This window comes from Suricata suricatta, chromosome 5 (genome assembly GCF_006229205.1).
Source record: "Suricata suricatta isolate VVHF042 chromosome 5, meerkat_22Aug2017_6uvM2_HiC, whole genome shotgun sequence".
Classification (NCBI taxonomy): domain Eukaryota; kingdom Metazoa; phylum Chordata; class Mammalia; order Carnivora; family Herpestidae; genus Suricata; species Suricata suricatta.
Genome location: NC_043704.1, coordinates 118,842,081 through 118,867,530, shown reverse-complemented (window position 1 = coordinate 118,867,530; position 25,450 = coordinate 118,842,081). Strand labels below are relative to the sequence as shown.

Sequence of the window (25,450 nt, the reverse complement as noted above, 5' to 3'; positions counted from 1 at the left end):
CAAAACCTCCTAGTGCTTCCTTGGGTCATATCAAGAAGCGGAACTAAAGTAAACTGAAGTCATTCAAATGCAAACTCCAGGATTCCTCACAAATTATGGCTATCAAGGTAGAAAATACAGAACTAATATCCTAGATTATCAAAATATTATACAGTTTGTCTTAACAGAACTGCTCTCCCAAGCTGCTTGCATCCTGATGCTAAAATTACTAGCAAGAAAAACAGTAGAATAAGGTTTATGTTCATAACGACTCCATGTCATAACCAATCTCCATGTCGGTATCTTCAGAAGGATCTTTATGATACAGGCAATAGTGACATCTACATCTAAACCTTTCCATTCTTGGTTCATCCTTGGAAGACTGTTTGAAGTATCGATGGTTTATAACCAACCACATTAGCCTTTCCATCCTTTCTTTCCTTGCACTTAACACCGTCCTGACTCCAGTCCTCCTCCTGTTGCTGAGTATTCAGTCCACAAGTCCCTGTGGTTTCTTCTTCCTCTCCTCTTGGGATAGATATTCTGGGAGAGGGGAAGGGAGTTTGACGGTAGGGTCGAGAGTCAACTCACGAAGGTTCTTCACTAATATTTCAGAGATAGTTCAAGAGGCAGCTGAGGCTCCCTGGGAATTTTCTTCACTGGCCATCTGAGAAGGTTCCAGGCCACAGGATGGGTAAAGCTTCGTTGATGAATCCATCTGAAGCCTAGTCACAGACAGAAGCTCCTTCTAGAATTTGGGTTCCAGTGGAAGGAGATGCTCAAAACTCAACTAGCTGCAAACTAGCCGTAAAAACCAAGATAGCCCAGAAGGAGTGAGGAAAACCGAGACTTCGACAAACTCTGGCTAGAGAAAGAACAATCCCAATATCTATTCTTTTAATCCATGAGCATGGAACATTTTTCCATTTCTTTGTGTCTTCTTCAATTTCTTTCATAAGCTTTCTATAGTTTTCAGTGTACAGATCTCTTACCTCTTTGGTTAGGTTTATTCCTAGGTATTTTATAGTTCTTGATGCAATTTAAATGGGATCTATTCCTTGATATCTCTTTCTGTTGCTTTGTTATTGGTGTACAGAAATGCAACCAATTTCTGTACACTGATTTTATATCCTGTGACTTTGCTGAATTCGTGTATCAGCTCTAGCAGGTTTTTGATGGAGTCTTTCAGGTTTTCTATGTAAAGTATCATGTCATCTGCGAAGAGTGAAAGTTTGACTTCTTCTTTGCCAATCTGGATACCTTTTGTTTTTATTTCCTACTTTTAATCTTGTTCTTCCTGAGATTTCTTTACCTTTGCTAAGGCTTTATCTATTGAAATTTAAAATTTCAACTTAACAATTTAGTTTGTATTCTCCAATTATTCCCCCCGTTCCAATTAATTCTTGTTCTTATGTTTTGGTTGTAATACTGTTTTATTTCTCTAAGAATATTAGCTATGAACTATGTTTAAAGTCTGACTTCCTACATTATCCCTATTTCTAGGTCCCTTTCATTTCTTTTTATTTTGGACTTTCTCTTTTAATTTTAGAGATTTTCCCAAAATCACAATTTAGGGTCTATTCATATTAAAGAGCAAGGCATTTACACTGTGATTAGAAGTTGTTTCTGTGTCCAGAGGGAGCAAGACTAAATGACTTGAGGGCTTCTAGGATTATCCTAGAGAGATCCACTTCTTATTGGTAGTAAGCCAGCCTTCTGGTTGAAATATCCTCCAAAAGTCACTAGGTATTTTCTTTATACTTCTGTGAATTTCTGAAAAGAACCATGTTCCAAGTTCCTATAGGAGCTATGGCTGGCTACAAACTGAGAACAGGATAAGGAAAAGGAACTTTACCTTAATCTCAGTTTTCAGCCAAATATCTGTACTCTGTGCCTGGTGTTCCCATATGTAGAGAGTGCTCTGGAGAATATACTTCCAGTGCTTTGCCTGAAGGGCCTGTGTGGGGTAGGTATCTGAGGAGTCTCATCCCTCCACATACAGACTTTGAAACAATCCCCCTCTTTTCAGCCCATGCCTTGTTGGAAGCTCTGATAGCTTCTGACACTTTCAAGTTCTGAAACTTTCAGGATTTATCAGGGATGAGCTGCTTATCCTCTCATTTGTATTATCTTCTACAGATAACTTTAGTTTGTAGCTTATCCCTGCTCTGCTAAGTTAGTTATTACTCCTTCAATTGTTTTTCTCATCATTAACTCTTTTCAAATCTCTAATCTGCTGATATTTCTTCTTTTAGCTCTCTGTTCTTATAGGTTTACACTTTAAAAATAATTTATTGTTCAGTTTCATGTAGTTTGGCAAAGAGAAGAGATAATTTGCTTAATCACCATTATTTAATTTTCTAATGTTTGTAGTGAGGATTAGATGTGTAGAGCTCCTAGACTAATGTCTCAGAAAATAAATTTTCTAAACCTGAAATAAACAAATGATTGATCTTAAAATTATAATGATTAGGATATAAAGAAACCAAATGCTATTAGAAAAAAGGCGTGATAAAAGTAATGTTTAATAAGCTTAAGATTTAGAATCATAAAATTATAAAATGGTAGTCTCAAAGAAATCCTGGACACAGTCTAGTATAAGTAAGAAAACGGATTCCCAAAGAAGTTATATGATTTTCTAGGGTGCCTGGGTGGCTCAGGTCATGATCTCACGGTTTGTGGGTTCGATCCCTGCATCAGGCTCTGTGCTGACAGCTCAGAGCCTGGAGCCTGCTTCAGATTTTGTGTCTCCTTCTCTCTCTGACCCTCCCCTGCTCACACTGTCTGTTTGTCTGTCTCTCTCCCTGTTTCTCACAAATAAATTTTAAAAACATTAAAAAAAAAAGAAGTTATAATATTTTCTCAAAGTCAGTCAGTAAAAGAGCCTGGACAAAGAGTTCTGATTCCAAAGTGACCATTTCATTCACTCAGAACATTAGGAAGATCCCAAATGGCTACCAGAAGCAGGGAGCTACCTGCTTGATAACTCAGGCTCCACATGTGAAAGAGGAAGTCAGTTACAAGAGAATATTAAAGAGATACACAGTAAACTTAGAAACTCCTCATTCTTCATTTTGAAACTTCATCATCAAGGACAGTTTCTTTCATAGCCACAGCTTCAAAGCCTTATCTGTTTTTTATTCCCTCTACCTCTGTTTTCTTTTCCACCTCTGTTCTGATGTCTAACTTAAACCTAAATTCATCTGTTGGCAGCTACTGGGGAATAAGGGACTGACCAGAACAAAGAACAGTCCTATTTTAACTATACCAGAGGCTACAGAAGGGGAATGGTATTTCTGGATAAATCTGCAATCTCTGGTTCCAGTCTTATTTCTCACAATTCCTTTTACATTCCCTAGATACTGAAATTTGTTTTTCAGTTTCTTCAAAATGATGCTTCTTAAAAGAACTTTCTAAAAATAGTAACTCAATAACAAATATTTAGAAGAGCCAAATGTCTTACCAGTAGGTTGAGGAAAAACTGGAGGAATGGTTCCGGGTGGTACAGCAGGAGGATAATTTGGAAATATTGGTGGAGGCAAAGGGAAATTCATGCCTAAGGAGCCCTAAGGAAGTATTTAAAAGTTAGAAGACAATGCAACAAAAACATCTATAGAGATTAGTTAAAAGTTTAGTAGAGAAGTCATGATTAATTCTTACCAGTTGCTGTAACGCAAAAAATGCAGCTTTTTCCTTGGCTTCATTTTCAGAATGGCACTGTGGCCCATGTACCAGTAAGCCATTAGATAATTTTACCTGGCAAATTGTCATCGTCTAAAAAAGAAAACATGAATGTCTATGAAGTTATCTGTCTAGGAGGTTGACCATCTCCTCTCAAGCCTACCCAAGTAGCATAATTTTATGTGACATTCTGTAAAAAGAATTCAAAAATTTAGAAAAGGACAATCATTTTAAGTTTTGGGTTGCCCTGTAGAAATTTTAGAATTGTTTCCTTATCTTGAAATGTTTGCAAAATAAAATGCTCTTTAACCTAGCTAAAGGATCAAGCATCCTAAATGCAAATGAAAGCCAACAAAATTTTTTACTTATACCAAGGGTTGGGAAACTAGACCTTCTGCTTATTTTTATAAGTAAGGGTTGTTTTTGCAACACAGCCAAGTCCCTTCTTTCATGTATTGCCTATGTCTGTTTTCTTTTCTTTTCTTTTTTTAATAGTTTACATTACCACCACCTCTACCATAACTGCCCAGCTGAGCAGCTGTGACAGAGACCGTATGGCCCACAAAGCCTAAAATATTTACTATCTGGCCCTTGGAAAAAAAGTTTGCCAACTCTTGCTTTATACCATCCTCCCATTAGCAGATATTTCATTAATATAAATTAACTGCCAAAATCTAAAAGACTTAGAGGTTATGACCAGTTTTATGTTCACATTTAAATTATACATTTATACATTTTTTCTTTTATAAAAAAGATTTAAAAAAATTCTTAATTCTTAAAAAATACTTTTTTAAAAGGTAGTCATTTTTATGTGATATTGTGAGTTTAAGACTGCTTTCTGTTTTAGGGGAGAATGTATTAAAAACTTGTATATAAAGAAGATCAAATAACCTTTCCTATAGTCAGTGGTTCTCAAGGTGCATTCTGGGGCCCCTGCGGGTCCTTGGGACCCTTCTATGAGGTCCTTGAGGTCAAAATTATTTTAATAATATTAAGGTGCTATCTGCCTTTTCCACTCTCAGTTTCTCACAAGTATATAGAGGGCAAAAAATTCATTGATATAGCTTTAGATTCTACATTGCAACTAACTTCTAAGAAAATACCACATTTTAATGTAGTATCAAAAAATATCCATTATCTGAAAAGACTATTAAAATTCTCTTCTTTTGTCTAACTATCAGTCTGTCTGGGGTCAGATTTTCTTCATGTATTTTAGCCAAAACATACCACAAGAGATAGATAGTGAGAAGCAGATGTGAAAATCTAGCTTATTAAGCTAGAGATGGAAATGATTTGCAAAAATGTAGAGCAGTGCCACTCACTATAATTTTTGAAAGGTTATTTTTAATAAATGATACTTTTAATTTTTTCAGTTTTAATTTCTAATGTAGTTAACATAGATATAAAACAAGTAAGCAAAAATTCTTTGGGTTCCTCAAAAAAATAAAAAAGTGGAAGTTTATTAGGCCAAAGCTTTGAGGACTGCTGCTATAGACCAAGATCCCTCACTCTATCCAACTGTCCAGGCTACATGCTGCCCGGCTTCCTCTGTGTCAGCATCTTTGAGCGCTTTGGCATAAATGTGAGTGAGCCAGAGTGGGAAGTATAAATCTATGTTGTGCAGAAAGTACAAAAAATCATCTCTATTATATTATTTTTAGCCAAAGATTTCCAGTCAATCTGTTTAAGATCAGTATTAAAGAACTCAGATAAACGGAACAATAGTATACTCTACCTGTGGTGTTCTAAGAAAGGAGAAATCAGGCGGTGGCATTCCAATGAGGGAACAAACTCGAGAAAGTTCAGTTACTGGTGTGCAAACAGGAGGGATATGGCTGGGAGCAGGCCAACACACATGGTCCATAGGCTGAACATTATGGTATTCGCTAGTACTGTGAGGATTGTTCATATAAGACGCTACCAAAAAAGAGAAAAGGATATATCTATATTAAATGATATACTGAACTATGCAGTTATTGTAGGGTTTTACACATAGCAAGCAAGAAATTGTTAAAAGGTGAGAAGAGGAATCTTTCATGAAGCAAATATAGGAACTATTTAGTACTGTCTAAAATTATCAAGAGTTCAATAAGATTTTTAGATGATTATAACTGATTAATGACACACAACAAAGATAAAAATTTTAAAACATGGTAAGTTGCTGAATGCCAAAAACTGACATCTTGAGATTAATGACTACACAGTTATTTTTGAGCAAAGCAAAATTTGAATAAGCAAATGGCTTTTTTTGAGCTAATTTACAATTAATTCTTAAGTTTTGAGGCCTTGGTTTCAGTCCTGTCAAAATTATATCCCACATTCTGAAACAAATGGATAGTTTTATTGCTACAAAATGAAGCTGCATAAAAGTTTTTCTAAAAGTAACCCTTTCAAGTGTTTTTAGAGAAGATGATTAAAACATTCTAAGAGTTCACATTCTTTATGATCAACAAACTACTAGAACAAGAGCATACGCCAGTGAAGACTGAATCTAAACCTCTGTTATAGATTTTTTGAAAAAGCTTAAGTTGCTAGCCCAAAGCCATGCAACTTGTAAACTCTGTTACTTGGGCTGTCTTCTGAGCTCTTGACTCTTAAGAGATAGATTCTTCACTATTCTGAAATAAAAGTTACTTGAGTTTTGATAGTGAGATCATCTTTTTTCCAGTTTTGTTTTAATTTTTTATTTTGTTCTATTGCAAGAGCATGTCTGTCACCATGATAGTTTCCTAATAGTTACTGGAATTTTAAATTAATTATTTATCTTATTATTCATTGGGATATAAAATAAATGAAGCTAGGCTCTGATTCTGTTTCAGATTTTGATCTTAATGAAGTCAATTCTGCTTATTTCAAACTGTTTTTTGTTTTTTTGACCTCTGAGAAACTTCCATCCTCACGTACTTTTGCATTAGTCATTCTTACTGGTAGGCTTTTGCAGATCATTATATGGACAAAATACTCAAGTACAGGAGACACAGAGAATAGAGGCAAAGATAGATGTGTACTAAAAATTTGGCTATGGGGTGCCTGAGTGGCTAAGCTGGTAAAGCGACTGACTCTTGGTTTTGGTTCAGGTCATGATCTTAAACTCTTGGGTTTGAGCCCTGCATCAGGTCTTGGTGCTGATAGTGTGGAGCCTGTTTGGGATTCTCTTTCTGCCCCTCCTGTGCTCAGTCAGTCTCTCTCTCAAAATAAACTTAAAAAAACAATCTGGCGATATATGTGCCACATGGTATGCTATTGGCTTCACAATTTTAAGGTAAGTACCCACTTTGCAGTATCTACCTCCATTAATTATTTTTAATTGATTCTGTAGCTTCTTCTATTGGCCGAGCTATTATAGCATAATGCTGTACCAATTATTCATACCTATAATATGCCAGACGCAGTGCTAGCTGCTTTGTATGTATCATTTAATTATCAAAGAGTCATTTGCAATGTTATTCTCATTTTATAAATATAAAAAAACAACCCTTAAAATCTTGGTAAAGTTACAAAGCTATTTTAAATTACTGAGGGGAAAAAAATCTTTTCTAAAAAATGTGAATGTGACAAGTTGTCTAGGTTTGGATACTACAGAATGAGTAACTGCAAAAGCACAATTTAAGTAATCACAAGAAGACATTTAGGGACTAGAGAGCTATTAGTTATATAGTTATATCATCATTTAATGACACAGTATAAATATTAAATTCTTACTGGTTACTCTTCATTATACTCTTTTAAAACTACAAGTAGTTTTATCTTCAAAAGGACATGATAAGACAACACAAATGACTGAACATCTGAAATGATACTGGTTATTAGTAATAGTACTTAGTTCACGTACTTAATTTCTTATTTTGTTGAGGCTGTGAGGAAGGTCCACATTCATCTCTTCTATTAGAGGAAACTGTGACTTCACTACCAAACCGCTTCATTTCGTTCTTATGGTCCACAGCATCAGAGCCATCAATTTTTAGTATTTCTTTAAGCATCCGAGTTCCCTTCTGTTTTTGAAAATAATTGGTATGGAGGTGGTGGGGGTAGGTGGGGAAAAGTTAACATTAGAGTCACAGAGCTTATTAACCCTTCTTTTAGTGAGTTCTACTGTTAAAAATTAAAGATGATAACTACATTCAGATAGGGAATGAGCAAAATCAACAGTCTAGAGTTGAAAAAAAAATACCCACATTTCCGGCCACAGAAATAATACTTCTCCTTTGGCTTAACTTGACCAAATTGCCTGGTAGCAATGTTTGAAAAGTAAGGGAGCTATGGTCTAAAAAAATCCAAACATACAGATAACTAAATTGCCCAGGGCAGCCTGGTTTTCCCTACAAGAGGACAATAATGATGCAACACACCAGTCCACAGGACATAAAAGTGTTGTAACAGTTGCATCAGGTATGTACACATGGGCCACAGAGTAAAATTACTTATAGTACAAAAGCTTCTACAAAACACAAACCATAGCAAATGATTGTGGTGACAAAAGTTCTTCACTTGGGGTTTCTTCAGGATGAGATGACTGTGCTTCATTTTCTTTGGAGATATTCAAGGATGCTAAAAAGTTCTCAATTCCAGGGTTAGGCTAAAAGAATAAATATTTTGTGCATGAAGATGAAAATACGAGGACACAGAAAAAGCTAAGAATTTTAGATACAAAAACAATCATTTAATCTTCACCCAATCATCTTTCCAGCTACTAAAGTTTGGGAACAGAAATTGAATAAATGGTCTTTTACCTTATCAATAGCACTTGGGTAACTAGTCACAACCTTCTGGTTTTCTGAGACTTCTGCATTTTCATTTCTCTTCAATAGCTTAATATTACATTTGGCAGCCCCTCCATATGTCTATAAAAGAGTAAGAATGAGCTTTTTGTGCAAATAGCTTGTTGTGTTATAAGTAAATTAGTGCAAACTTTTTTTGTGCCATTTTCTTTTATATCTTAAAAATGAGACTTGTAAACCTGGATGAGGAAAACCTTAAATCTTCATCTTCATTAACTTCTAAATGAAATTTAGCATTTCCTTCAATTATGAATATTCCTTCAATCAAATAACAGTAACGATTCTAATTATATTTCAATACAATTATTTTTCTTTCAAATCTTAAGTATTTTAGCATTAAGAACATTATTCTGAGAAAGAGCCCATAACAAAGTTTATAAATCCCTTCTCTAGAAGAAAGGAAATTATAGCATAAAATTTTCAGAAAAAGAGGGTCTTAAAAGTCAACCATTAATGGTATCTAAATATTAATGGGTTCCATTTGCTGAAAACCTGTTATGTGCCAAATAGTCTGCTATGATGTCTTATTTGATATATGACTAACTTACAAGAGATCGAATTTTTAAAAACTTAAAAAAAAAGAAAATACATATATGGGAAGTACATACACCATGAGTATATGTGTTCAATGTTTTTAGAGTAAAAATTTATTCTTTGATTATAAAATGCATATATTTTCCTTATCAATCAGCAGAGGCTATATAAAGGCAAACACAAATAATCTCAGCTTTCTCCCACATCAAATTACTACACAATATTAACCATTAACTTTGCTATGTTGATCCTAAATGAATCATATTTCCACATATTTTATACACACATTCAACCATCCATGTATGTAGGTATGTTTGTATGTATGTATATATAGACTAAATGTATCAAGTGAGACAACTGATCTATTTTTATTTCCATTTAATTTATCACTTATTTATTTATTTATTTTATAAAAGGAGGTTCCAAGTCCAGTGCCGAGCCCAACATGGGGATCCAACTCATGACTGTGAGATTAAGACGTGAGCTGAGATGAAGAGCTGGATGCTTAACTGACTGAACCATGCGGGCAACCCTGTCTCCATTTTTAAAAAGATGAAGAAATCAAGGGGGCACCTAGGTGGCTTAGTTGGTTCAGCGACCGACTTATGATTTTGGCTTAGGTTGTGATTCTAGGGTTGTGGGATTGAGCGCCACACTGGAGTCAGCACTAAGCATTGAGCCTGCTTAAAATTCTTTCTCTCTCCCTCTCCCTTTCTCTTCTGTTTGTGTGTTCTCTCTCTCTCTCTAAAAAAAAGATGAAGAAATTGAGTAATTGAGTCTGTAAGAGGTGTACTGAGTTGCTCAAAGCCACCCAACTATTAAATATGTATCTGTTTATGGATTTGTGTGTGTGTGTGTGTGTGTGTGTGTGTGTATAAATATCTCCAGTTTCAAATCCTGACTCTAGCTGCGTAACTTCCTATCTAAGTGACTGTCAGCAACCTTCTTGTCACAAAACTTATGGATCTGAGTGGCAAAACTGAGATGTAACATAGTTACCCCCTGGAATATAAAGCTGGACACTAGAAATTTAAGGAAGCTTACCTGCTTATTTGACATTTTTTGTGACCGACTCTCAGTTTTGGGACTCTTACATTCTTCTTTAACTAGAGACAAGAAAACAGGAATTTTGGCAAGTGAGAAGTACTATTGCAAACTGGTTAAATTACCAAATATTTACCACAGCAAGACACTGTGTTGAAAATTCACAGAATTCCAAGAAGACAAGGGCCCTGATCTTGAAAAACGTTTAATTTAGACGAGCAGGAGAAGATATACTCACAGATAACAACAAGGGAAAAGGAAAGGTGACAGGTAAATGAGCCTTGAAGTATGTAGGTTTGCAAAGGAAGGCTAAACATTTCAGGCAAAGGAAATAACAGGAGAAATAAAATGGAAGCAGAAAGCAAGGAATGTATGAAACTCTTAATAGACTAGTTCCACAGTATGTCAAGGAGTATAATGGAGCTAATCTGGTAAGCAATGGGCAACCAATGGCAAAAAGTATTTGAGAAAATAGTGATCTTATCAGAATTGGAATTTAGGAAGATTAAAATATGGCAGTGGTGTATTGAAAGACAGAAGAGTAAGAGAAAAACTAGGAAGCTATTTTAGTATCCCTGTTAAGGGAAAACTGGGAGAATGGCAGGAAAAATGAAAAGGATAGTTTAGAAGAGGAAAGAGTAAAGGAAAAAAGAGGAAAAGAGGGAGGAAGGGATAAAAAAGGAAAGAGAGGGTGAGAAAAGAAGGAAGGAGAGGGAGGGGAAGGAGGGTGAAGGGGAGATGAAGAGAGGTGGTAAAAAATGAACAAACATGGAAGACGGAACAGAAGAGGGGAAATAAAGAGGGGAGAAGAGAAAAGGGAAGTAAGGAAAAGAAGAAGGGAAGGAAGTAATCTTGCAAAAAGGAGGAAAAGAAAAAACTCGTTAACATGTATTGACATGAAGCCTTTGTTGAGACACACACAACAAAACTAACTGGCATTCCCAATAATGCAGTTACATGCATTCATGTAAATAATAATTTGAAGAAAAAAATCACAAAGTATTTCAATTAAATATAAAACCTTTAAGCTATATTTATCAGATTTATAGGGAAATCAATCTATATTTAACTTAAAAATGTAAATGAAACAATAGTTTAGTGGTTGTCAAACTGAACCAAAGTTTTAAATCCACACGAATTTTTTGAAAAGTTTTTAAGAAAAATATTTAAAAAGACCATTCTTATAATACATGTAAGAGATACATACATGAAATAATACATATATCAAATATCACAAATTAGACTCAGGAACCTGCACTTGACATTTCCTTTGCTGGAAAGCTCTTCAAACAGTTTGCATATGGCTTTTTGGCCTATATTTGGTCTCTGGCTTAGAATGTAATGTCCATTAGGCTGAAAAATTTTTCTGTCTTGTTCACGCCCTTGCACCTAAAACAGCACCTTGCACATAATAGTTCAATTGATAACAGCTGAATAAATGAATGAATAACTGAGTCATATTTTGAACATAATAACTTGCAGTAATTTGGGAATATTCTGATCAAGAGAAAAAGTAACTGTAAGATGAAAATTCTTAGCTCTGCATCTATATTCCTTACTGTGCCTGAAAACACAGTAAACACTACTGAAGGAATGAAAAAAAAAATATATATAAATTATGTTAAGAGAATACTATAACACAATATACATATTTTTTAATTAAGATTTTAGTTTTATTTATTTATTGCTTTTTAGAAAGAGAGGGCACAAGTGAGTGAGGGAGAGAGAGAATCCCACAAGGAGCAAAGAAAGAGACAGAGAGAGAAGCAGGGCTCACCCGAACCAAGGCTCAAGCTCACCTGAAACAGGGCTTGTGCTCACCAGAAGCGGGGCTGGTGGTCACCTGATGCAGGGCTTGAACTCACAAACTATGAGATCATGATCTGAGCCAAAGTCCAAAGGTTACCCAACGGGGCCACCCAGATGCCTTATACATATTTTTAGTAAAATATTGTAATATAGGTTAGAGTAATTGAATAAGCAAATGTTTATACACAGAAAAGTAACTGGATTCTGTTAAATAAAATTTATCTCAAAAAGTAGTGAGGAGACATCAGCAAAAATGTCAGAGTGAGGACTTCTAACAATTCTCTCTTCCATAAAAGCAACAAGAAAATGGGCATAAATTACCAGAATCCAACATTTCAAAGCTGTGGAAATTAATCAAAGGCTTATAGCAATCTGGAGAGTATTTATTAAAAAAAAAAAGACTGACTCAGAACAGTGAGCTTAGTGGCTTTTTAACTTGTCCTAGTCTCAATCTCCACTCTACAACTCTATGTAGGCTTGAAAAATAATAGCCAGGGGTTTTGGTGGAAACCAATAGCCTGACTGCCACCAGAGGGATAAGAATGAAACTGAGCTCTTCCAAAGTGTTATTCCTCACTTTCTGTAAGGTATTATTATCATATCAAAATCAAAGATATCACAAGAAAAGGAAATGACGAATATCTCTTATGAATACAGATGCCAAAATCCTTAACAAAGTACTAGCAAATCAAATCTTGTAGCATATAAAAAAAGGTTATACACCATGACCTGGTGGGATTTATCCCAAGAATGCAAGATTGGTTCAACATAGAGAAAACAATGAATGGAATATATCATATTAATTAAGCACCCATTCCAAGGGGTGGTGGTGGTAGTGGAAATCAACCACCTAGGAATATTAGTTCCTCAACTAATAAAGGGCATTTACCCAAACCCCACAGCTAATATTACACTTACGCTAAAAGACTAAAAGCTTACAAAGATCAAGACAAGAAAAGGGTGTTCTTTGCATAAAGATGATAAATACATCTGTGGAATAGAATTAACAGGCCAGAAATAAACCCATTCATCTATAGTCAATCAATTTTTAACAAGGATGCCAAGAAAATTCAATGGGTGCCAAAAGAATTCAATGGGAAAAGAACAGTCTTTCAGCAAATGGTGCTCAAACAACCGGATATCCACATGCAAAAGAATGAATATGGACCCCTACCTCACACCATATACAGACATTCAAAAAGGGAAAAAAGACCTACAATAAGAGTTAAAACTACCTATCTCTTAGGAGAAAAGATGAGTGTAAATCTTTGTGACCTTAGATTATACAATAGTTTCCTAGATATGACACTTAAAGCATAAGCAACCAAAGAAAAAGTAGAAAAGATAGATAAATTCAAATTAATCAAAATTACAAACTTCTGTGTCAAGGACATTATAAAGTTAAGAAGACAACCCACAGAATGACAGCACATATCTGCAAGTCAAATATCTGAATAAGCATTTAGTATATAGAGGATTTGATAAAGGACTCACACAACTCAAGAATGAAAAGTAAATCAGTTTTAAAATAGCAAAGAGGGGCGCCTGGGTGGCTCAGTTGGTTAAGCATCAGACTTTGGCTCAGGTCATGACCTTACAGTTTGAGGTTTGAGCCCCACATTGGGTTCTGTGCTGACAGCTCAGAGCCTGGAGCCTGTTTCTAATTCTGTGTCTCGCTCTCTCTCTCTCTCTCTCTCTCTGCCCCTCCCCTGCTAGGTCTCTGTCTCTCTCTGTCTCAAAAATAAATAAACAAAAAAAAAATCAGCAAAGTGGGGTGCCTGGGTGGCTCAGTCAGTTGAGTATCCAACTCTTGATTTCAGCTTAGGTCATGATCTAACAGTCGTGGGATTGAGAGCCCCATATCAGGCTCTACAATGAGCCTGTGGCTCTACATGGAGCCTGTGTGGAGTTCTCTCTCCCTCCCCAGCTTGTTTGCTCACACACACTCTCTGTCAAAATAAATAAATAAATAAATGGTAAAAAAAAAAAAATGAGCAAAGGATTTGAGTAGACATTTCTCCAAAGAGAATATACAAACCACCAATAGGGACATAAAAAGATGCTCAATTTTATTAGTCATTAATGAATCACAAATGAAAACCACAAAAAAACTTCACTTTATACCTACCAGGATGGCTAAAATAAAAATAGATGAGCAGTAAAAAGTATTATGAAGGATGCAGAGAAACTGGACTCTCATATATTGGTGGTGGGAATATAAGTGGTATGGCCACTTTGGAAAACAGTTTGGTAGTTCCATAAAAAGTTAAACATAGAGTTAACATATGACTCAGCATTTCAGCTCAATTGGGTATATATCCAAGAGAATTGCAAACATACATTCATGTAAAAACTTGTACATGGATATTCACAGCAGCATTACTCATTTTAGCTTCAAAGTGGAAGTAACCCAACTGTCTATTATTAATGAATGATTAGATAAACAAAATGTAGTATGCATACAATGGATGATTATTCAGCCATAGAAAATAATAAAAAAATTTAAAAAAGAAAGGAATGAAGTATTTATATACACTACAACACAGATGAACCTTTGTTCATTATGCCAGGTAAAAGAAGTCAGTTACAAAAAGTCACAAATTTTATGATTCCATTATATGAAATGTCCAGACAGGTCAATCCATAGAGGAGAAAGTAAATTGATGGTTGTCATGGGCTGGAGGAAGGACTGCATAAAGGTATGGCATTTCTTTTTGGGGTGATAAAAATGTCCTACATTTAGATAGTGGCACAGGTTGTACAACTTTGTGAAAACACCAAAAAAAATCAAATAGTTCAAATAACAGAATTTTACAGTATGTAAATTATAACTCAATAAAACCATTATTAATTTAAAAAAGCAGTGAGAATCATAAGTATATTCTGAACTTTAAACTTACATTTTTTGTGAGGCTCATGTTTTCTTTGCTGACATTTAACACTGTTATCAGTAAAGCCACATTTATGATGTTGAATTACTTGACTTATTTCTTGAGGTAGAACTGCAACCTGAAAGTTAAAATTTTTATAAATGATTTAAATAAACTCTTAATATTATAACTACTTTTCCTCAAAGTAAGGTTCAAAGTGAGGCTCAAAGTACTACACAAACTGTAGAACTCAATAATAGGAGAGCTGATATTTGAGCTCTAACTCTGAAACTCATGTTCATAGTACCATTTTGGAGAAAAAAGTATGCCATAAGTTTACTTAGAAAATATTCTAGTTTTGGGTACAGTTTTTTTGGTTATTCTATTTGGTGTCTACATAAAGCTCTTTGTTACTCATATTTTGCCAATGGAGGCCTATATATTTTTCAAAGACATTTAAATTTTTATTTTTACTTATTTATATTTTTAAAGATTTTTTAAAAGCAGTTTTAGGTACAAAACAAAGTTGAGAGAAAGATAAAGAGACATTGCATATACCTTTGGTCTCCGCACATTATAGCACTCCCCATTGTCAACATCCCCAACCAGAGTGGTACATTTGTTACGACTAATGAAACTAAATTGGATACATCATTATTACTTAAAGTCCACAGTTGGGTTTTTTTGACATTTACTTATTTTTGAAAGAGAGACACAGAGTGAGTGGGGAGGGTCAGAGAGAGAGAAGGAGACACAGAATCAGAAGCAGGCTACAGGGTCTGAGCTGTCAGCACAGAGCCCAAGGCGGGGCTCGAACTCATGAACTGTGAGATCATGACCTGAGCTGAAGTAGGCGGCTTAACTGACTGAGCCACCCAGGCGCCTCTTCAAAAATTTTCTTTAAAGTAGGCTTCATGCCTACAGCGTGGGTCCAATGTGGGGCTTGAACTTGCAACTCTGAGGTCAAGACCTGAGCTGAGACCAAGAGTCAGATGCTTAACTGACTGAATGACCCAGGCACTCTGAATACTCTTTTAAAAATCATGTTGAACTGTCTAGAATTTGGTCATTAGATGAAAACCAGGCTGCTTATTAATGCTTCATGAATGTGAGTGATATACTTGGTATCTTATATTTCTTGGAAATACATTAGAGTGTTTAGCTGGTATAAATAATGAAATACCACCTAATAACGGAAACTGTGTGCAGACAATTCTGAGGAAATATAATATCAAGTGTTGAGTTCCATCTCAAGGAAAATAGGTAGTAACATGACTATTTTAGTCTATTAGTAGACTGAGATCTAGGGAAATTTTGGTCGTTGAGAGAGGAACGTGGAAGGAACAGTAAGAACATATAACTTGAAGTGGGAATTATCTACTTGTGGGAAAAGGAAGTAAACAGACCAATCTTACTTTCATTTTATCTAATATTTGGATATACTTTATATAAGAATTAGGTAGAATTAGATAATAGAAGGTCTAGAAATTAGTTTCAGTTGAGGATGAATTCCACTAGTGCTGAAGAGGGAGCCCTATACATTCTAGAATATTTGAATAATATTGTTTTAGGGCTGGAAAAGAGGTCATCTAAGTCGAGTGTCTTAATTTTACACACAAGGCCACATAGGATCAAGAAAGTTAGAGTTGCTCAATTTGAGTCACCAAATCTGATTTCCTGATTTTGAGTCCTGGTACCAGATTTATCATACCACAGTTCTCAGGGAATAAGCTGAGTTCAAACCCAGAAGCTCTTATTAATTAGATATTTTGCCCCATTATGCCACTGCACCCACACAGTTTTGTGAAAGGATCATCAGGAAAGATCATTAGGAAAGATGCATCATACAGTACTATGTAAGAAGGACTAAAAAGGAAAGAGATAAGAAGCAGGAAGTACAGACGGGAGGTTAACCTAGGCTTAGGATAACAATCTAAGGTCCAGTTGTGGGAACTGACAGGAAATAAAGTGATTTGGAGTCTCACTGCAAAAAAAAAAAGAGGAAAAAAGGAAAAAGTTTTTACTCCGTGCTTATTACATTATATGCCTGGGGAAATGGTAGTGTTAGAAATAAGGATAAGAGAAGAAACTTTAGGTGAGGTCAATTCTAAAATATCCATGAGGTTGAGATGATGGTGGGGTATCCATCTACCTGTCTTCTTGAAAGTTGGAGATATTGGCTTATATCTTGATTGAGAGTTATGGATCACATAGATTGAGTGGTAATTAGCAGTGAGGTAAGAGCTAATATCACCAAACAATAAGGCAAAACGGGGAAGAAAAAAAACTGCTGTTCAGTTTTTGGGAGCAGTGCCCAGTGAATGGCTGGACAAATAGAGGTTAATAAAGAAGTTGAACACATGGTGAAAGGCAAGAGGGGATTCAGCATAATGTTTCTTTTTAGAGTGTAATTCCTTGAAGAAATCGTTTATATTTGCTGTCTCCAATTTTTCTTCTCCCTTTCTCTCTTAAATCTATTCTTCTTCATATTTCACCCCTACCACTCTACTTGAAATTGCTCTTGCCAAAATTCCCAATGACCTCAGCTGCCAAAACTCTATGGTCAATTCTCAGTTTTCATTTTAATTGATCTATCACCAGCATTTGACACAGTTGATTATTCTACTTGACCTCCATTCTTCACTTGGTATCTAGAATACCACATCTTACTGGTTTTCTTCCTACCTCATTGGCCATTCCTTCTCAAGTCTTCTTTGTCAGGTTCACCTAATCTCTCTGACTCTTTAAGGATGGAATTCCCTAAGGCTAAGTTATTAGAACTCTTCTCTATCTACATCCACTTCCTTGGATATAGCTAAATATATAAATACATGCCAAATTTCTTTCTCTAGCTTGGACATCCTCCATAACTATCAAAGTCAATGTCCAACTCTTCATTTCCACTCAAATTTCTAACTCTTAATCTCCACTTAAATGTTTAATATAGACCTCAAATTCACCATGACCAAAACTGAACCCTAGATCTTCCACAAACCTACTTGACCTGCAATCTTACACATCTTAGGTTACTGCCCCTCTATTCTTTTAGTTACTAAGACCTTAAGAGTTACACTCTTTAGCCCACTTTTTCTTTTTTTAACCCCATATCCAGTTTGTCATAAGATGGCAATCCATTCCATATATGCCTGGAATTTGACCATTTCTCACAGGCTCCTACTGCATTGGTCCAAATCACTATCAACTATACCTTGATGATTCTAGTTGTCTCTTAACTAATCTGTTTCTATTCTGACTCTTCTACATTGTATTTTCAAGAGAACAGAAAGAATGATCCCATTGTAATATAAATCAGATGTCATTCTGTTGCTCAAAAGCCTTCAATGATTTCTTATCTCACTGAGTAAAAACCAATGTCCTTATTAATGACCCAGAGACTCTTGCATTATATTGATGTGTCACCTCTCTAATTACAGTTCCTGCAAGTCACCCTATTGACTGGGAACCATAATGGTCTTTTTTCTCATCCTTGAGTACACCTGGAATTGTCTTCCCAACAGGGCCTTTGAATGTGTCTGGAATCCTCTCCCTTCAAGTATCCATCCACATACCCTACTCCTCATTTCATTTAAATCTTTACTCAGATGTTACTTGATAATTCTATTTAAAACTGCAAAACCTTGCTTCTAACTCTCCTGCCAACATTTTCTATCCTCCTTCCCTGAACTCTTCCTGAAATATTTCTATTGAATATACCATATAATTTACTTATTTATTTATTGTCCTCTCCTCCCAAGGATACGGATATTTGAGGATCAGAATTTTTGTTTTGTTTACAGCTATATCTCATTGTATAGAACAATGCATATGATAGGCAATCAATAAATACATGCTGAATAAATCAATGAAATGAATAAATGATAATGAAGCACTTCTAAAGAATGAGTGGTTAGCAGAATCAAATAAATTAGAGAGGAAAAGAGGGTTTGAAAATCTGGATATAGATTATATTTAGGTAGAAAGTATTTACAGATGATAAGCAAAATTTGTAATAGCTATCGGCAGAGGAAACCTGTGTATTTTGTCACTCTCACTTTTTATGTTTATTTTACCATCATTTCCCTTGCTATTTTCTACTCTCTACTGTGATAAACTCTCATAATGCCACCATTATTGGAGGACATTGGAATAAAAGAGGCCTTCATGGTGTAGGCTACTGGTTTATCAACTTGAGAGAAAATTCCCTCTTGACCTAAGCTTAGAAGATAGGTCAATAACTTGGCCAAAAGTGTTGTAGAAATGTATTCCTTATATTTTCCCCTTTTTTTGGTTTGAGTCTACTTTTTTTTAGCAGAATTTCTTTTCTCTTCTTAATCTCTATCAAGGAATATGAAATTCCTTATTCATATTTAAGACAACCAACTGCCAGAATAAAGCTATACATTCAAGTGAAAATGAATAAGTTAATAAGTGCCATTAAGGCCTCTGAATTTATTAAAAAAATTTTTTTAATGCTTATTTATTTTTGAGAGAGATAGAACATGAGCGGGGAGGGGCAGAGAGAGAAGGAGACACAGAATCCAAACATGGCTCCAGGCTCTGAGCTGTCAGCACAGAGAGCCTGACACAGGGCTTGAACCCATGAACTGTGAGATCATGATCTGTGCTGAAGTTGGATGCTTAACTGACTGAGCCACCCAGGTGTCCCAAGGTCTGTGCTGAATTTAAAATACAATTATGATTTTGCAAACAACTAAAATAAGATCCAAAACTGATTTAATGAAAAATTATCTATATTCCCATTTATGAGTCCAAAAACTTTGATATATGGTTGAAGAGAATTCTGAATATTTGTGATAAAAAGCATTATTTCTATTTTATGAGATTTCAGGAGAAAACTAGTCATTACATACCCAAAAGAGAAATGTAAATTTTGTTGTTGCTGTTTTTCAAATTTTGAGAGAGAGAGAGGGAGAGCTTGATCTCATGAGAGAGGTAGAGAAAGAGAGAAAGAATCCTAAGCAGGTTCCATGCTGTCAGCGCTGAGCGCCATGTGGGACTCGATCCCATGAGCCATGAGATGATGACCTGAGTTGAAATCAAGAGTTGGTCACTTAACTGACTGAGCCACCTAGACACCCTGTTGATGTATTTTGAAAATTAAATGTCCATCAAACAAGGTACACTAACCTTCTCTTGTAGAGCTGGCTGAAAGTGCCGAGCCTTTCCAGATTCCTGTAAGGACTGCCAAATGTTGCAAAATTCATCATCATCTTTAGTAGGTACCTGGAAAAATACAAAACATTTCTTAAGGAACTGAAACACAGAAAAATTAAGATTCATATTAAAAATAAAATTAATTCATTAAAATTAATTAGTGGTAGACAGTATCTTAACTTCCATTATCTGAAATCTAAGTTCTTTTTTTCTGAAGCTCAGTAATCATAAAAATATTTATTGGAATGAAAGTGGTCTTCATCATATGTAATTGGTTTTGAATGGTTTTATTGAAAAGTAAAATGTTTATTTCCTTATTTTTGTAAAAGACAGAGCACAAGTGGGGTAGGGGCAGATAGAGAAAGGGAGACACAGAATCCAAAGCAGGCTCCAGCCTCTGAGCTGTCAGCACACAGCCTGATGCGGGACTTGAACTCACAAACTGTTAGATCATGAACTGAGCCAAAGTCAGACACTTAACCGACTGAGCCACCCAGGCATCCCAGCTGAAAAGTATTTAAAGCATGACAAATGCTATGGATTATACTAAATCAATATCCCTACCAATAGATTTTTTTTTGGTCTTCCAATGTACTGATATATTATCTCATTCAAACTAATACTTAATGATTTTATTCTTAAAATCTTCCTCTTACATAAAAATAATCTAACAGATTAAAAAAATCAGCTATTACTTATGGGGAACTGATTTTTGTGCAGATTAAGCTCTGAAAAAATATGTACCAAAATTGAATAGTGGTTACCTATGAAATTTGAGAGAATTTTTGCTTCTATTTCCTTTGCTATTATCTCCTTATCTGTATTTTCTAATTAGTTATAATGAACACATATTACTTGGATTAAAGTGAGGTTAAGATTTTTTAAAAATGTGATAAAGATTTGGAGACATGGAATACGGTTAAGTATCTCTCACAAAACAATTCAACTTTTGTCTCCAGAAAGATAAAGGAAATCACCCATGAGTTGTATAGTAGAAATCTGAAAATGGCTTTTGATAAATGTAATTCTCTCCGTTAATCTTTCAAATTCATGTTATTTCATAGCAGATATAATACAACATCTGAGTTATATAAGAAAAAATGGAAATGTTAGCTTCATAAGTAAATATATGAAAACAAAACAGACATTATCAAGCTCATATTTGAAAAATGTGTTTCTTCTTTAACGTAACTGATTTTATAACAGAGTAGAATGCCATCAGTAGCTCTCTTTAGTAATCTTTTAACTTTATCAGTCTATAAACTTAAAACAAATTCATTTGAGCCAAAACGTTTTAAAAAACGAAGTCAAATTATGTTTTCACTTACAAAATCTGTCTGTGATTTGTAAGGGGGCAGAAAGAAACAAAAGACGACGCGCCTTACTTGAGTAGGAACAAAAAGTGATTGGGGGGAATGGTTCAGGCCTCCCAGATGCCCAGATGAAATTGATGAATTTGAGCTATAGTGATTCACAGCTGGCTGTGGTTTCACAATGGCTGTCAACTTCTGATTTCCAGTTTCAGAGCGACTCCCATGAGAAAGATTCACCAAGGCACTTGTTGGCAGCCGATAACCTCTACCAGGTGAGCACCTAAAAGTAAACAATTATTTCAGGAGGAAATAATACTAAATGTGTTAGGGTACAGAAGAATCAAATTATTTTTGGGTAGACAGTCAGTCCATTATCTGAATTCATAAACATTGCTCTTAAATTCAGTAGAGGAATCTGAAACCAAAGAAAGATCTTAATTTATAAGATGATACATTTCTGAAAAGTTTCTGAATAGACTACTTAGTGTTACCAAGTGGGGGAAACACATCTTCGACAAGTGTGCTTGTGTGCAAGGGATGTGTGTGTGTGTTAGTTTGCTCTCAGAAGGCTGGCAACAAAATATCTAAGTTCTAAAAATTCATGAATTAAATGTGAAGCCTCTTTTAAAAACTAGGTTGTAGTTTGGTTTAAGAAGGACCAGGAGCTAACCAAATGTGGCATCGTTCTCAGTGCAGCTCTCCCTACACAATAGGGCAAATGTTAACTTTGATCACATTTGTGTCCTGGTCAATTTCTGAGTGTAGGCCTTTTTTATCCTCACCTTCCCATCTTAAAGTTATGGATCCAGGAAGGCTTAACAGAGAAGTATGTGTGATTTCCTTCCTTCCTAGTCATGCCAAAAATATTAGATATTAAAATAAGTCTTGTCAAAGTTTTAACTCTATTACAACTTTTCCTAAGAATATAATCTTCTTATATTATGAGATGATGGAGAAGTAGAATTCTTTTATGACAAGCCTTCATATGATTTGTAGAAAATATGTTCATGAGAACTATACTTAAAGATTCTAATTATAGAAATGAATATACAAGTAATCTTTTATATAGTTCTCTATTAGTAAAGAAATCCAGTGCCTCTGAAAAAAAAGAATAAAAAGTTAATTATCTTAAAAATGTATCCTCAAAGTTATTGGGCTAAGATAACTGGTGAGCCAACATTTTCATGAAAAATAAAATCAGATATAAGATCCAGACTCTGCTGCTGCATTTGAAGTTTGCAGAAAGTAAAGTCTTTCAGAAACAGGCACATTTGAGTTGCAAAACAACAACAAATAGCATTCTAAGGGTTACTTGGAAAAGGACCGACAATTGTGATTTTATGCAGAGAGACTAAACAAGGGGCTCCTGGGTGGCTCAGTTGGTTAAGTGTCCAACTCTTGATCTCAGCTCAAATCTCAGGGTCATGGATTCAAGCCCTGCATTGGGCTCCATGCATGGAGCCTACTTAAAAACAAGAGGCCAAACAAGAGTAATAATTTTTTATTTAATTAGTCACTAATTAGTCAAAATAGAGGAGAAAAAGAAACTAAGCTAAATTCAGTTCAGTTTTCCAGCTAGTTTCTAGAAGGGAGACAGGAAAATGTATGTATCTTCATTATAAATGAAGGAATTGAGGGTCAGAATGCTTTTAACTACCTACTCAAGGTAACATAAAGGTTAAGTGAGAGAACCCATTCCATATGCCTTTCATTCTATCATAATCCTTTTTCCCATATATTTTTCTATCAGTGCTACCCCAAAATAAATAAAACTCATGCATATTGATTTAAACAAAAAAAAAAACCCAGTCCTCTTCCTTTAAACCTGCTAACCTCTAATTATCTTTTCTATCCTTCATGGTCAAACTTCTCAAGGGTCAGCTCAATATCCTGCTTCCTCAAACCACCTCAGTCTGCCTTGAGCACCCACAATTCCACTAAAATACAAATCTGATTATGTCATAGCTCTGATTTTGATAACTTCACATTACTTTAAGGATGAAGACCAAGATACGAAAATCTTAACATGTCCTCAAAGTTGGCTTATAAGTTCCTGCAGTGTGGTTCTTGGCTTTTCTCTCTTACTCTAATCCTGAAGTTCAGACACACTTCCATTTTTTTTTTTTGAATGACTGAATAGGTCCTTTGTTGCATGTGTTATTTCTTCTTCCTGATCATTTGTCAGCACTTTACACATTTTAATTAAATAATTAATATTATAATCAGTTACACAATTATCTCCCCCCATAAAATGAAAGCTCTATGAAAGTAGAAATCATGTCTATCTTACTGTTGCCTTCTCTGGTAGCAAGTATGATGTCTTGCACATAAGAGGAATTCAAAATGTTTACAAATAAACAAGTATAGTAAAGTCCACTGGCCACATAGACATATTAAAAAGTATAATTATCATCATGAAATACAAACCTTATTGTTAAGCCTCCAGGAAATTCTTCATCAAATAATACTTCAAATAGTACATCAGCTTCTCTATTAGCTGTTAAAAAAAAGAGATTTAAAAATCATATAATGAAAAATCAGCATATAAGTTTCTGAACTCTGAGAAACATTAATTACAATTATCAAAAAATAGTGCAGGGGAATACACTATATAAAAAATAAATAAATTCACAGATTATCTTACTGGTATTAATTTAAAGTAAAATAATATTTTAAATTTGATGCTTTGGGGAGATTATGTTTTTCTTTCTGTTTTTGTCTGTTTGAAATTATTCATAATAAGGGGAGGGGCCAACAAGGCAGAGAAGTAGGGTGATCCAAAGTTCCCTCCTCTCTCAAACAAAACAGTGTTGAAGCTAAAGGACTTTGAACTCCGAGAGTCTAGGAAGCAAAGAGATAGTCGCTTCCAGGGACCCACCTGATGGGCCACAGGCACGTGAATGCGAACTGGGAGAGAGAAAACGAATGAGGGGAGTGATCCCCTTCTGCAGAGAGACAAAAGAAGAGAAAGAGATGCTGGGGAAGCATAGGACTGTATCTGGACAGGAGAATATCCACTGACCAGGATGGAGAAAGATCAAATCTCTAACTGAGGGCCTTTCTCTGGTCCGGGGAGGCTGCCCTGGATTGCACACCTGGGGAAGAGAGGCGCCAGCCCCGGGCTCGGTGGCTAGGTCAGGGCACAACTGGCAGTAGGAGAAAGCAATTTTCTCTCTGGAGTGCTGTGGGATAGGACAAAGCCTGCCTGTGACCGCCAGTCAGAGAGTGGCATTCCCCCAGGATCAGGGCGCACAGAACGGGAGTTTGAATCCCAGCCAAGTGCCAGGGCAAGGAGTTGATGGACTGGGACAAACCACCTCGTTTGTGCCCTTGGCACAATGAGGACGCCTTGAACAGAGTGGTTTGGGACACCTGGTCTGTGTAAGAGAGAATGGGGTGTCACTATTTTTCTCCCCATCACTAAGGTGGGGCCTCAGGGATGGGACAGCGGAGCCCGCAGGGAAGGCAGGACCTGCCTGGACCAAACCACGCCCCTCCATGCCTGGTAACTGCGTATTTCTGGAGCGGGATTGACAATAACAGACCAGACAGACTTTCCTCCAGACCAGTGCTGTTGGACTGCCTGTTTTAATTCTCGACAATTCTTTTTTTTTACCCCCAGGTAATTCTTACTATAGAGACATATTCTTCCTTCCTTTTCTCCTTCTTTTCTCTTCCCTCATCTAGTCCAGTAAGTCTGGTTGTTTGTTTAAGAAGGCATATTTAATCCATTCTCTTGATACAAGTTCCACATCATCTTATTTTCCTTTTTTCTCTCTCTGTATTAAGCCATATAGTTACTCTGCCTGGTCAACTGTTATTTTTTCTTTTTCTCTACCCCTGTTATTTCTCTCTTTGTATGGGATAAAGGCTCTTCCATCAGCACTGCCTCCACCCTGTTGTTTACTTCTAGCTGGTATTTCCGGTTTTTTGTTTTTGAGGTTTTCTTTGGTGTGTGTGTTTGTGTGTTTTTGTTTTCTGTTTGTTTTCTTTTCCAGGGCTACTTCAACAAACAAATCAAAGCACACCTAGTGCAGGGTTGAAAACATCACTATGAGTAGGGAGATAAAGTGACCAAAGTAACAACAACAGAGAGCAAGTAACACACTCCAAAAAACACTTCCTAAAGGGCCAGGCCCTGGACACTGTATGACTCCTCATTAATATAATAGTGCTTGCAGGTGCAGGGCACATAACAAGCTTTTAAAACACATAAGGGGCAGAAAACTAGTGAAAATGATGAAATGGGAGAATTCTCCTCAAAACA

At 35.7% G+C, this 25,450-nt stretch overlaps 1 protein-coding gene across 3 annotated transcripts in view; it reads right to left on the bottom strand.

Annotated features, from left to right (window-relative positions):
* The window catches only part of XRN1 (5'-3' exoribonuclease 1), a 109,494-nt gene that overhangs the window by 10,049 nt on the left and 73,995 nt on the right, over positions 1 to 25,450 (bottom strand). For all 3 annotated transcript variants that reach the window (XM_029940121.1, XM_029940122.1, XM_029940123.1), the window contains 11 exons: positions 23,611 to 23,680; positions 21,256 to 21,463; positions 19,844 to 19,939; positions 14,726 to 14,834; positions 10,017 to 10,078; positions 8,391 to 8,501; positions 8,114 to 8,236; positions 7,493 to 7,652; positions 5,396 to 5,577; positions 3,640 to 3,753; positions 3,443 to 3,545 (listed from right to left, as the gene is read on the bottom strand). In XM_029940121.1, coding sequence (XP_029795981.1) covers positions 3,443 to 3,545; positions 3,640 to 3,753; positions 5,396 to 5,577; positions 7,493 to 7,652; positions 8,114 to 8,236; positions 8,391 to 8,501; positions 10,017 to 10,078; positions 14,726 to 14,834; positions 19,844 to 19,939; positions 21,256 to 21,463; positions 23,611 to 23,680 — 1,338 coding nt within the window. The remainder of the gene's footprint in view (positions 1 to 3,442; positions 3,546 to 3,639; positions 3,754 to 5,395; positions 5,578 to 7,492; positions 7,653 to 8,113; positions 8,237 to 8,390; positions 8,502 to 10,016; positions 10,079 to 14,725; positions 14,835 to 19,843; positions 19,940 to 21,255; positions 21,464 to 23,610; positions 23,681 to 25,450) is intronic.